Genomic DNA, 13430 nt, shown 5'->3' on the forward strand with positions numbered 1-13430 from the left:
TGTCACCTTTCTGCAGAACAGTTTTCTTTAACATGTGCCAAAACTGGTGTGTGATCTGTTGACTTTTGCTGGAAATGGTGGTGTATTCCGGTGTGGTTTGTAGCTGGGGAGCCCAATGCAGCCTTTCCCACACTGGTTCAATTACAGCTGTAACTGAAGTTTACAGTACACCTGCCACATTAGGTATATCCTCTGGTCCCTGGGTATACTGTCTAACTTCATAGGACTCTGCCCAGTTTTCTTTTGTCTAGCTCTGCTACTTGCAGGGGAACACTTTTTCTTTGTGGCTATTAGTTTCTCTCCTCTTAGCATCTGCACATTTTCTTTACATGCTGCCTGAGGACTTTTACAAATGCATTGCGGACATATTGCCAGCTGTAGGTGGATGTCCCTCCATGGGTCATGAACCATGAAGGTGTTTGATTTCATCTTTCTACATACACACGGGATGCCAAAAGAGTTGGGGATTGGGGTCATCCTCTACCCCTGAATATCTGAAGAGCGCTTCTAAATGAATAGGTTGGCAGCAATGGGAAAAGCTTTCAAGCAGTCACCTGGGTCCTATGAAACAGTGTTGCTTCAGGGAGGGAAAACTCAGGAAAATCACGATGCTAGTTTTTTTTTTTTTTAACATCTTTATTGAAGCATAATTGCTTTACAATGGTGTGTTAGTTTCTGCTGTATAACGAAGTGAATCAGCTATACATATACATATATCCCCATATCCCCTCCCTCTTGTGTCTCCCTCCCACCCTCCCTACCCCACCCCTCTAGGTGGTCACAAAGCACCGAGCTGATCTCCCTGTGCTATGTGGCTGCTTCCCACTAGCTATCTGTTTTACATTTGGTAGTGTATATATGTCCATGCCTCTCTCTCACTTTGTCCCAGTTTACCCTTCCCCCCCGACACTGTGTCCTCAAGTCCATTCTCTATGTCTGCGTCTTTATTCCTGTCCTGCCCCTAGGTTCTTCAGAACGATTTTTTTCTTTTCTTTTTCTTTTTTTTAGATTCCATATATATGTGTTAGCATACGGTATTTGTTTTTCTTTTTCTGACTTACTTCACTCTGTATGACAGACTCTAGGTCCACATGATGCTAGTTTTGAAAACAAAAAGCATCGCTAGAAGCTGGGCTGAGGGGAGAGGGGAATGGGAGGATTCTGTATATTTTCCTACTCCTGGAGCGTCTCAGAGAGTCTTGGGAGACCTCTTGCTTTTTAGCCCAAGGAGAAGTGTTTAATCTCAAGACAAAATGTGGCTATTTACAAAATTTGCTGCTTTTCACCAGTAACTCAAAGTTATACATTTACAAATTGATTTTATTTTTTCAACTCATGAAAGTAATATATATTTATATAACAACAAATTAAAGCAATTGAAAACAACAAAAAGGAGAAATAAAAACATAAAATTAAGACCTATAATCTTGCCATTCATTGATAACCATGATTGACATTTGGGCTTATACATACACTGTCATAATCTTTTTTTTCCTACATAAACATACGTCACAGCGTGCCTGCTGGGTGTCTACTGTGGGGTGCGGGGGATGTACCTCCCAGCTGACTCCCTGCTGTCACCTTGCTTTCCATCTGCAGATCACCTTCTACGAGGACCGGGGCTTCCAGGGCCGCCGCTACGAGTGCAGCAGCGACTGCCCCAACCTGCAGCCCTACTTCAGCCGCTGCAACTCCATCCGGGTGGACAGCGGCTGCTGGATGCTCTACGAGCGCCCCAGCTACCAGGGCCACCAGTACTTCCTGCGGCGCGGCGACTACCCCGACTACCAGCAGTGGATGGGCTTCAACGACTCCGTCTGCCCCTGCCACACAGTTCCTTACGTGAGTCTTAGTTCAACACAACTCATGTGAAAGCATCGCTGATCCATGGCCATAAATTCCTGTTTATAAAAGTCAGTTTGTTTCAACTCAGGACTAGTGTTCACGGTGAAATAGCAAAGCCCAAGTCTCAAGCATTTAACAAAAAATTGATTGCCTTTACTACGCTCTCATATGGAAACATTAAAACTCATTTCAATAAAGCATTAAAAATGCGCAGATTGTTTTTAGGCACAAGAAATCACAACAATATAGCTTCTAAAGTTGAATTTGGAAGTATCTAGCTGATCCCTAATTTCTAAATAAAAACTACCTTGTTCAGTAAAGAAAAAAATCTATCTAGATCATTATTTCTTAATGAACACTGACAGACTATGGGAGAACAACATAAGTATAATGTATTCTGACTGTATTGGAGATTATTTTCAATACCTTCTTTATGACCTACGGATCTAGAAACTAGAACAATATGTTTCACTTGCAGGTGGCTCCTTGTATTCAGCAGTCATTATCAACTAGTTTTTTACAAGGGTCAGAAAAAGATCATTAATTAGGATTTCATGGGACATGGTCCTCACCAAAATGCTGCTTAATGTTTTTTAATCATGTGGAATTTGTATTTCTACATTCTGATCACACCAAATTATGTGTCATGACAAGCAGATTCAAGAAGTGAAACCAAAATTCGGCTGCAGAAATTTGCAGATGCAAAAAGAGGTACAAATAAGATAGAAATTTCTTTGAGGCAAGAAACTCAACTTACAAGTGACTTGGCAAAATGTTGGACATGTGGACTCAGAGTAAATATGAATTGTTGTAAATGATGAGTGCAAAAGTGACTTAAAAACAAGCTTGAGGGGCTTCCCTGGTGGCACAGCGGTTGAGAATCTGCCTGCCAATGCAGGGGACACGGGTCCTAGCCCTGGTCCGGGAAGATCCCACATGCTGCAGTGCCATTAAACCCATGCGCCACAACTACTGAGCCTGCGCTCTAGAGCCCTTGAGCCACAACTACTGAGCCCACGTGCCACAACTACTGAAGCCCGCATGCCTAGAGGTGCCCCTGTTCACCACAACTAGAGAAAGCCCTCGCACAGCAACGAAGACCCAACACAGCCAAAAATAAATAAATTCCAAAATAAAAATATTTAAAAACAAGCTTGAGGAGCTCAGCTCAGTGCTCTGTGATGACCTAGAGGGGTGGGATGGCGGGGGGAGAGAGGCTCAGGAGGAAGGGGATATATGTATACATATAGTTGATTCACTTTTTTCTACAGCAGAAACTAACACAACGTTTTAAAGCAATTATACTCCAATTAAAAAAAAATACAAAAAAAACAAAAAAACAAAAACCAAGCTTGATAGGATTCAGTGATACACAGTCATAATGGTAAAGGGAGTTAAAATCCTCTCTGCAGACTCAACTAAATACAGTTGTGACAGTTGTTTTTTTTTTAGAAAGGAATCCCTTTTATTGACTTTATTTCAATTCTTGTTTCTTCCGCAGGATAGACCCCTGGTCAGGTCAGTTTTATTTTAATACTCTCCCTAATTTGTTAGAACAACCATGTAAGGAAAGGATACATATATGACAGGATGGTTTGAAAACCCTGCTTCATGAAGCTGCAGGCTGATTGAGTCACTTTTACTGACATCAAGGATGCCCACAACTTATTTTTCATCTTTGGTTTATTGTCACAACAGACTAGCTCTCACAGGATAAAGCTGTATGAGAGACATGGCTACGGAGGCCTGGTGTCCGAGCTCACAGAGGACTGCTCCTGCATGCATGACCACTTCCAGCTCAATGAGCTCCACTCACTCCACATGCTGGAGGGCTGGTGGGTCCTCTGCGAGATGCCCAACTACCAGGGGTGGCAGTACTTGCTGAGGCCAGGGGACTAAAGGAGCTACCACGACCAGGGAGGCCTGGATGCCAAAGTCGGCTCTCTGAGATGCGTCATCGATTTGTACTAGGCTGTGTTTTCCTTATTATAATCCACATAGAGTTGCACTAAATATACAGATTGTGTTCCTGGCACTAAGTGATTCTTGTTCATCTTAAATGATAACTGAATTTTAATAAATGGTGACCCTTGGCAACTTATCTGACCCTGAAGGTCAAGTGTCTTGAATGTCTACTTACTTCCTGCTGGTCAGGCAGCAGTAATTATGAAGTCCCCACTCATGTCACGGGAAGGAGGGAGAAACACTGTCTGCCTCTATGACCCACGATCTGAGGGAGAGAAGAAAGAAACAAAATGAAAACTATGAAACCCATATACAGGAGAAAATATAGAACCAGTTGTGGCTGGGATACCAAAGACAAAGGATTGCTGGAGAGGTTAGGGCAGCTGAAGTTTCAGATAAGATTAGTCAGGAAAAGCTGAGTGAAAAGAGAAGTTTTAAGTGGAATTCCCAAAGTAGAGAAGGTCAAGTACGCATGATGAGGTCATCTGGGAGGAGAAGTGTTAAATTAAGAGTTAAAGGACCTGGGGCTCGTCGCAACCAGAGAAAGCCCGTGCACAGCAACGAAGACCCAACTCAGCCAAAAATTAATTAATTAATTAATTATTTAAAAAAAGAGTTAAAGGGCCTGAGCTGTTATCCTGCCTCCGCTACTTACTAATAAAATGCCCCTCAGTCTCAGGTAAACTAGGACGGTTGGTTACTCCACTTCCTAGCTTATCTCTTTGAGCAAGTCATTTCTTATTCTCTGTACCTAAATTGCCTTATTGAAAACTACAGGCAATAATAAATTCCTGTCTCACTAATTTCCAGGATAACTATGATGAAAAGCTGGGGAAAGACTGTGAACACACTTTGTTATCTTTAAATGTTTGTACAAATATAAATGTAAGAAATTAATGTATTCTCAGGGTTTCCTCAAATTCAACAGTACAGTATAGTCATCTTTATTTTGGACTCCAGTATGAACTTTTATCAAGATTCAATTATGGAAGACTCAACTATGCAGAGTGAAGTAAGAATATTTATTATCCTGCATACCTCTGACATTTCTTTCCACTAGAGTAGAGCTGCTCTCCCAGAATGCTAATTCTTTTCACAAATTTACATAAGCAAAAATAGTGCTCTGTCTCAGTTAACCTCTTTATAGAAATTGAGAAGCTAATTTTAAAATTCATATGGAATTGCAAGGGACCCAGAATAGCCGAAACATTCTTGAAAAAAGAACAGAGTAGGAGTACTCACACTTCTTAATTTCAAAACTTACGACAAAGCAACAGTAATCAAGACAGCAGGGTACTGGCACAGGGTAGACATAGAGATGAATGGAATAGACTTGAGAGTCTAGAAATAAACCCATATGTCTATGCTCAACTGATTTTTGACAAGGGTGCTAAGACCATTCAATGGGGAAAGAATAGCTTTTCAACAAATGGTGCTGGGACTACTGGATATCCAAATGCAAAAGAATAAAGTTAGACCTCCATTTCATACCACATATAAAACTTAACTCAAAATAAATCAAAGAACTCAAACTATAAAACTCTTAGAAGAAAACAGAGACATACATCTTTTTTTTTTCTTTTGGCGGTATGTGGGCCTCTCACAGTTGTGGCCTCTCCCATTGCAGAGCACAGGCTCCGGACGCGCAGGCCCATCGGCCATGGCTCACGGGCCCAGCCACTCCGCGGCATGTGGGATCTTCCTGGACCGGGGCACAAACCCGCGTCCCCTGCATCAGCAAGCGGACTCTCAACCACTGCTCCACCAGGGAAGCCCCATCTTTGTGATCTTTTATGAGGCAATGATATCTTAAATATGACCAAAAGCACAAGCAACAACAATAAAAATAATAAATTGGACTTCATCAAAATTAAAACCTTTTATGAATCAAAGGATACTATCAAGAAAGTGAAAAGACAGCCCACTGAATGGGAGAAAATATTTACAAACTTTTTATCTGGTAAGAGTCTAGTATCCAGAATATATAAAAAAAACTCTTAAAACAACAACAGAAAGATAAACAACATAATTTAAAAATGGGCAAAGGATTTGAATATACATCTTTATGAAGAAGATATACAAATAGCCAAGAAGCTACTGAAGATGTTCAGCATTATTAGTCATTAGGGAAATTCAAATCAAACCACAGTAGGGTAGCACTTAATACCCACTAGGATGGTTATAATAATTTTAGGAAAAAAAAAACAGAAAATAACAAATGTTAGTAAGGACGTGGAGAGATTGGAACTCTCATAAATAGCTGGTGGGAATGGAAAATGTTGCAGCCACCTTGGAAAACAGTTTGGTATTTCCTCAAATAGTTAAATAGAGTTATATGACTCAGCAATTCCACTCTGATGTTTATACTCCAAAGAATTGAAAATGGGTGTTCAAACAAAAACGTATACATGGGGACTTCCCTGGTGGTGCAATGGTTAAGAATATGCCTGCCAATGCAGGGGACACGGGTTCAAGCCCTGATTCAGGAAGATCCCACTTGCCGTGGAGCAACTAAGCCCGTGCGCCACCACTACTGAGCCTGCACTCTAGAGCCAACGAGCCACAACTACTGAGTCCGTGTGCCACAACTACTGAAGCCCGCATGCCTCGAGCTCATGCTCTGCAACAAGAGAAGCCACCACAACGAGAAGCGTGCACACTGCAACGAAGATTAGCCCCCGCTCACCGCAACTAGAGAAAGCCCGCGCCCAGCAATGAAAACCCAAAGCAGCCAATAAATAAATAAATTTATTTTTTTAAAAAGTATACATGAACGTTCATAGCAGCACTATTCACGGTGGCCAGAAGGTGAAAACAACCCAAATATCTATCAGTGGATGATTGGACAAATGAAATGTGATATATCCAAACAATGGAATATTATTTGGCCATAAAAAGGAATGATGTACTGATACATGCTACAACATGGATGAACCTTGAAAACATTAGGCTAAGTGAAAGAAGCCAGTCACATAAGACCACATATTATAGGATTCATTTATATGAAATAACCTGAATAGGCAAATCTAGAGACAGTAAGTGGATTCATGGGTTGCTTAGGTATGGGGGATGGGTGGATAAAGGAATGAAAACTAAAGGGTACAGGACTTCTCACTGTGGGATGAGCATGCTCTAAAATTCACTGTGGTGATGGTTGCACATAACTGTGAATATACTAAAACCATTGAATTATACACTTTAAATGGGTAAACTATATGGTATGTGAATTATATCTCAACAAAGCTGTTTAAAAATAATAATGCCTGGCACAGAACCTTAAGTAATAAATAATCTTTTAGAATAAGATTCCTTCTTGCTGAAGGAACATATGGTATAAATTATAAATATGAAGATACACATATTACTAAACTGCTGTGGCTCTTACCAATACCAAATATACAGAAAGACTTGTTTTGCCGCTAGCTTAGTTAAACCATAGTGTGTTGTCCTTTGTTGGGTGACTAATGAAATATGAGCTCTGCTTTTTTTTAAAAAAAAGTAAAACCCAGGTGAGATGTCTCACTGAAAATAATTTTAAACTGAGGTTTTGTTTTGTTTTGCTTTAATCTAGTGAACTTAAGGGTTTAGAGAACAGCCTTTTATCTAAGAAAGCTCGGTGTGCCACAAGTTTTCTTCTCTATAAAATAAGGGGTGTGGACAAGAGGAGCTCCATGTTTCCTTCCAGCTCTGATTCTTTAAGACTGTATTAGGTTTCAACGTAGAGCATCTCAATGGTTACCAATGTAGGCCTTGAGGTCTATGGACATGGTTTCTGGCTTGACCACCTAATGGCTGTGTGACCTTGAGCAAGTTACTTATGCTCCCTAAGCCTCAGTTTTCCCACTTGCATGTTCTTATGAGGAATAAATGAGATGCCTCCTGTAAAGAAGCTCAATAAGTAGTAGTCATCCCTCCATCAGTTTTACCTTGTTATGCTATATTCATGGACTTCATAAAAAAGGGAGGGGGGCAAAGTAAATTAGCTATTTTCTAAAAAAAATTCTCTAATTCAAGGAAATGTGAACATCCTCAATGTCCTTTTAATAGTCACCCATTACTGCTGTCTTAGAAGGCTACAAATAAATCAGTGACTCAGGGATTAAGGAACCCTTTGCAGTCAGTTAATGCTGAGATCCTAGAGCCAGGCTGAAGAAATCAGCCTGGCAGCAATCAGTCAACTGAAGAATCCACTAGAATTTACCAGAATTCCTGTTAAAGCCAAATATTTTCAAGGTTGGTAGGGAGAACAGGCTACTTTGGTGCTAGGCCCTTTACAAAGTAAAAAAAAAAAAGAACGACATTTAACCTACTATGAGAAGTGTATAATTAGGGAGAATATAAGCTATGCACATCTGGAAACATAACCTCTAAAACAAGTCATTGTTATATGCAGAAACAATCAGTTTAGGCCTTCAAGGCTGACAGACCTGAGTTCAGTTCCCAGTGCCTCTACTTACTAGCTGTGTGTACCTTTTTGAATTTGTTTCTCATAGTGATCAGTACGTGATTAGACTTGGTCGGCTGGGGACCCTGGCGTGGAATGGGTGTTCAGAGAGCCTCCTCTGGCCTCCTCCAGATACAATCTTCCCCACAGGACAGGAATGTGTGGAACAACAGGGACATGCCCACACGTCTTCTAGACCACACTCCTTATACCTGGAGCTCCAGAATTTCCTCCATTTACACCCTTGCTTCCAAAATCTAAGAGAGTGTCTTCACTCACCCACCCAAGGACACTGGTACTCAAAGGGCAGCTGTTTGGGGGGCATGGTCGGGATGCGGGGGTGGAGCTTGGACATGTGAGGGAGTGAGAAGGGAGGAGGGCGGTCCATGGGGTGGTGGAGGGGGCCTCTATTTATGCTCTTGCCCTGGATCTCTCAAATATTTGGGGAAGTACTGATAATAATTGTGCTGTGTTAGCTACATGATGTACTCTATATAAGATTCCTGGTACAATGTCTAGAACACGCTAAACACTCTTCATACAGTAGGCTGTCATTATTAACTATTATTATTTCCATCATCATGAGCCAAGTGAGTGCTGTAAAGTTTGCTACAGGTTCAATCCTACCTACTTAAGTGAGAGCAGATGTGGCTTCCTTCAGCAGGGTCATGTCAATGATGTGCTGATGAACTCAAGAGGTTTCATCTGGGAGACACATAAGTGGTTACCAGAGAAAGAAGTCTGCAAACGCTTCAGGAAAACCCAGCTGACAAACTAAAACATTGGTATGGGGGAAGGCAGGCAGGGAGGGTAATGAACTATTTCCACAGAGCCTTCTAACAGGCCCCAGGTAACTTTAATGGCTCTTTTTTTTTTAAAGATTTATTTATTTATTTTTGGCTCTGTTGGGTCTTAGTTGAGGCACGAGAGAGCTCTTCGTTGCAGCACGCAGGCTTCTCTCTAGTTGTGGGTTTTTCTCTCTCTAGTTGTGGCACACAGGCTCCAGGGCACGTGGGCTCTGTAGTTGTGGCACACGAGCTCTCTAGTTGAGGCACACGAGCTCAGTAGTTGTGGCACGTGGGCTTTGTTGCCCCGCGGCATGTGGGATCTTAGTTCCCTAACCAGGGATCAAACCCACGTCCCCTGCATTGTAAGGTGGATTCTTTACCACTGGACCACCAGGGAAGTCCCTTAATGGCTCTTAAACGAACCTTTTTGTTTTTGGAAGAAACCAGGGTTACATTAGATCCATTCAAATATTTTGACATGCAAGTCTATGTATTTTGATATACGAGTTTGTTTAACCATGAGTTCCTAAAGAACTTTAAATGGTTTATTTTTTTTTAATTTTTTAAAATTTAAATAAGACCTGTCTTTTTTAAAACAAGTTTTGCAGTTCTTTTTAAAGGAAAAAGAAAAAACTTGTATATAACTTTAAACTTGGTATTCAAATATTTGTGCTAAAAGGCTCATTGGCTCAGTCCCTTAATCTCTCACATATTTTAGACTGGGGTGTTGGCTGATACTACAAAGAGACAGAACAAAGCATGTCTTGCAGCATCCGGGACCCAATGTCTTATTCCATTGGCCCATCCATCTTCTAAAATGCAAGGAAGTGGCTGGGAATCTCATTATTTTTCTTTGCAAAAATGTTGCTCATCACTTTTTCTTTCATTTTTGTTCTCTTTCTCAGGCCATCTCTCCTTTAGCAGTTAAAGGTAAGTTCTGAGACCTTCACGGGAGAGCTCTAGTGGTGCTCTAAACACCTCCCCTCCCCTCAGGAAGGCCTCCCTGCTGCCAGCCTACACCAGCCTGCCCAATTTCTGGGCCATTTTTACCTCCCTTCAAGTTTTCCCAGGTCACCAAGGACCAGACAGGAGTGGAGGCTATCAGAATCAGGGGACGTGGTAGAGGACTGAGTGGGAGAGAATGATAGCTGTGTCTCTGAACATCCACATAGGTGACCTCATGTGGGCGAGTTATTGTTTTCCAAAATAAAATCAGAATCATTTGCAATAAAATGAGCATCACTTGCTTAACTGTTTTTCTTGTTTCCAGGACTCTATCCATATAATTAATTAGTAAATAATCATAAGGGATAGAGAAGTGTGACATGCCCCTTACCCTTAAGCTTATTACCTTGTTGAAGACACTAAACCAGGCTGGGAAAACTGGACAGCTACATATAAATAAATGAAATTAGAACACTCCCTAGCACCATACACAAAAAATAAACTCAAAATGGATTACAGACCTAAATGTAAGGCCAGACACTATCAAACTCTTAGAGGAAAACAGGCAGAACACTCTATGACCTAAATCACAGCAAGATCCTTTCTGACCCACCTCCTAGAGAAATGGAAATAAAAACAAAAATAAACAAATGGGACCTAATGAAACTTCAAAGCTTTTGCACAGCAAAGGAAACCACAAACAAGACGAAAAGACAACCCTCAGAATGGGAGAAAATATTTGCAAACGAAGCAACTGACAAAGGATTAACTCCAAAATATACAAGCAGCTCATGCAGCTCAATATCAAAAAAACAAGCAACCCAATCCAAAAATGGGCAGAAGACCTAAATAGACATTTCTCACAAGAAGAGATACAGATTGCCAACAAACACATGAAAGGATGCTCAACATCATTAATCATTAGAGAAATGCAAAACAAAACTACAATGAGGTATCACCTCACACCAGTCAGAATGGCCATCATCAAAAAATCTACAGACAATAAATGCTGGAGAGGGTGTGGAGAAAAGGGAACTCTCTTGCACTGTTGGTGGGAATGTAAATTGATACAGCCACTATGGAGAACAGTATGGAGGTTCCTTAAAAAACTACAAATAGAACTACCATACGACCCAGCAATCCCACTACTGGGTACATACCCTGAGAAAACCATAATTCCAAAAGAGTCACGTACCACAATGTTCATTGCAGCACTATTTACAATAGCCAGGACATGGAAGCAACCTAAGTGTCCATCAGCAGATGAATGGATAAAGAAGATGTGGCACATATATACAATGGAATATTACTCAGCCATAAAAAGAAACGAAATTGAGTTATTTGTAGTGAGGTGGATGGACCTAGAGTCTGTCGTAAAGAGTGAAGTAAGTCAGAAGGAGAAAAACAAATACGTATGCTAACACATATATATGGAATCTGAAAAAAAAAAAAGGTTCTGAAGAACCTAGGAGCAGGATGGGAATAAAGACGCAGACATAGAGAATGACTTGAGGACACGGGGAGGGGGAAGGGTACGCTGGGATGGAGTGAGAGAGTGGCATGGACATATACACACTACCAAATGTAAAATACATAGCTTGTGGGAAGCAGCCGCATAGCACAGGGAGATCAGCTCGGTGCTTTGTGACCACCTAGAGGGTGGCAACTATTTACATATCATTTACACTGTATTCACAACTACTTACACAGCATTTACATTATAGTAGGTATTATAAGTAATCTAGAGATGATTTAAAGTATATGGGAAGATTGTGTAGGTTATATGCAAATACTACTCCGTTTTGTATAAGGGACTTGAGCATCTGCAGATTTTGGTATCCACAGGAGTTCTGGAAGCAATCCCACGGACACGGAGGGACGGCCTGCTTTATTTCTAGTATTTTATTTGATCCCTAAAATGTGTTAATATAATTGTTTGCCTCAGGGCTCTGTTAGTGCTGCCACCAGTTTTGCAAGAGGTCAGGATGAATTCTACAATGTCACATGACATAGGCTATGAAATAGACTGGGGCCAGCCTGTAGCCACCTATACTCTTTATCGTCCCATGGAGGGTCATGTCAGGGCCTGGGTATCTGCTGGATACTGTGTTGGTTCTATTCCAATAGAGGGACTCCTACTCACTGTGGGTTCCCCTTTTTATAGGAAGAGCCTTAGGTAGTAAACCTATTACATGTTAACATAAATAACATATTTTATGAATAATAACCATATTTTCCAAAGCAAAAACAATGAAAAGACTGGAATTGCTTTACATTTTACCAAATCTCTTTAATGTCATATAGCCTCTGGAAAAACTCCACTGTACACTTGTGAAGGAATAAGAGTGAAAAGGGCAAATAACATCTTGGTATTGTTATGAAAACTGTTCTGACCATATGAACCCCTTGAAAGTGTCTTGGGGACCTTAGAGGTCCCCATATCACACTGTGAAATCCATACTATCAAGATACCCTGTTGTCTGGCCTGGTATCAAGATGCTCTGTTGTCTGGTGCTGTCTAGCATCTCAAAAGTCTGAGGAAGTAGAGGGTGTTGTACCTTGAGGGTTTCTACATCACTCCTTACACTAACTCAAATCACCCTTACCAAGTGAACAAGAGTTTATCAGGGTGAAGGGAAAAGATAGATCTTAGGACATTAGAAGGAGGCCAGGGACCCCAAAGAGCGAGCAAGCCTCTGGGCAGCCACCAGCAGAAGGAAGGATGTAGGCTCCAAGGGAGATGTGAGAAAGGAAGGCCACAACAATCTGCTTTCAATCACAGAATCTTGAATTAGAATTATGCTTTATGCTTTTCAAAGCATTTTCACAGATTACTTGATTCCCTCTTCCTTAAGATTTATTATTATTTAAATTCTGGTTTTCAAGAAGTATTTCTGTTTTGTTTTGTTTTTAAACACCAGTCCCTGAGCAGAACACATGGTTTAGTTTAATTACCTTTAAGGAGTCAATTAAGCAGACTAGGCTATAAAATAAAAGCATGAGGATAGAATTTCGCTCATCCTTCTACGTTAAAGACTTTTCATTTTGGTGGCAACAACAGCTTTTGTGAATTAGAACAACCCGAACCTACCAGAAAGAATAAGAGTAAACATTCAGCTAACCGCAGTGACCAGGGGGAGGGAGGGCGGAGAGCTTGCAAATCCCCTTACTCACCGAAATGGGCTCCTTTTGTGTGATTTCCTGCGGAGGCAGCAGTCAGGGCTGCTATTTATACAGCGGCCCTCCCCCTAGTCGCACACAGCATCCAGCGAACACCTCCTGCTTCCTCTCTCCAGGATGGGAAAGGTAAGTGCTGGGTACCTGATGCTCAACCTTTGCCGGGTCGCGGCATCTTCAGCGGGGCTGCAAATCGCTTCATGCTTCCACATCTTCCATTTTGCAGATCACCTTCTACGAGGACCGGGGCTTCCAGGGCCGCTGCT

The 13430-nt window shown here is 41.3% G+C and overlaps 2 protein-coding genes across 3 annotated transcripts in view; both read left to right on the plus strand.

The window, feature by feature from the left end:
* The first annotated feature begins 529 nt into the window (after positions 1-529).
* LOC114897045 (gamma-crystallin A-like) lies at positions 530-3744 on the plus strand. Its single transcript, XM_029225664.1, has 3 exons — positions 530-538; positions 1600-1842; positions 3544-3744. Exons 1-3 carry the CDS (start codon positions 530-532, stop codon positions 3742-3744), a joined length of 453 nt encoding a protein of 150 aa, XP_029081497.1.
* Positions 3745-13284: 9540 nt separating this feature from the next.
* LOC114897048 (gamma-crystallin C) overlaps positions 13285-13430 on the plus strand; it is a 1516-nt gene continuing 1370 nt past the window's right edge. For both annotated transcript variants that reach the window (XM_029225667.1, XM_029225668.1), the window contains exons 1-2: positions 13285-13293; positions 13391-13430. The exon at positions 13391-13430 is cut by the window's right edge and continues 161 nt beyond it. In XM_029225667.1, coding sequence (XP_029081500.1) covers positions 13285-13293; positions 13391-13430 — 49 coding nt within the window. The remainder of the gene's footprint in view (positions 13294-13390) is intronic.

This window comes from Monodon monoceros, unplaced genomic scaffold, assembly GCF_005190385.1.
Source record: "Monodon monoceros isolate NGI ecotype Baffin Bay Population unplaced genomic scaffold, NGI_Narwhal_1 Super_Scaffold_16, whole genome shotgun sequence".
Classification (NCBI taxonomy): domain Eukaryota; kingdom Metazoa; phylum Chordata; class Mammalia; order Artiodactyla; family Monodontidae; genus Monodon; species Monodon monoceros.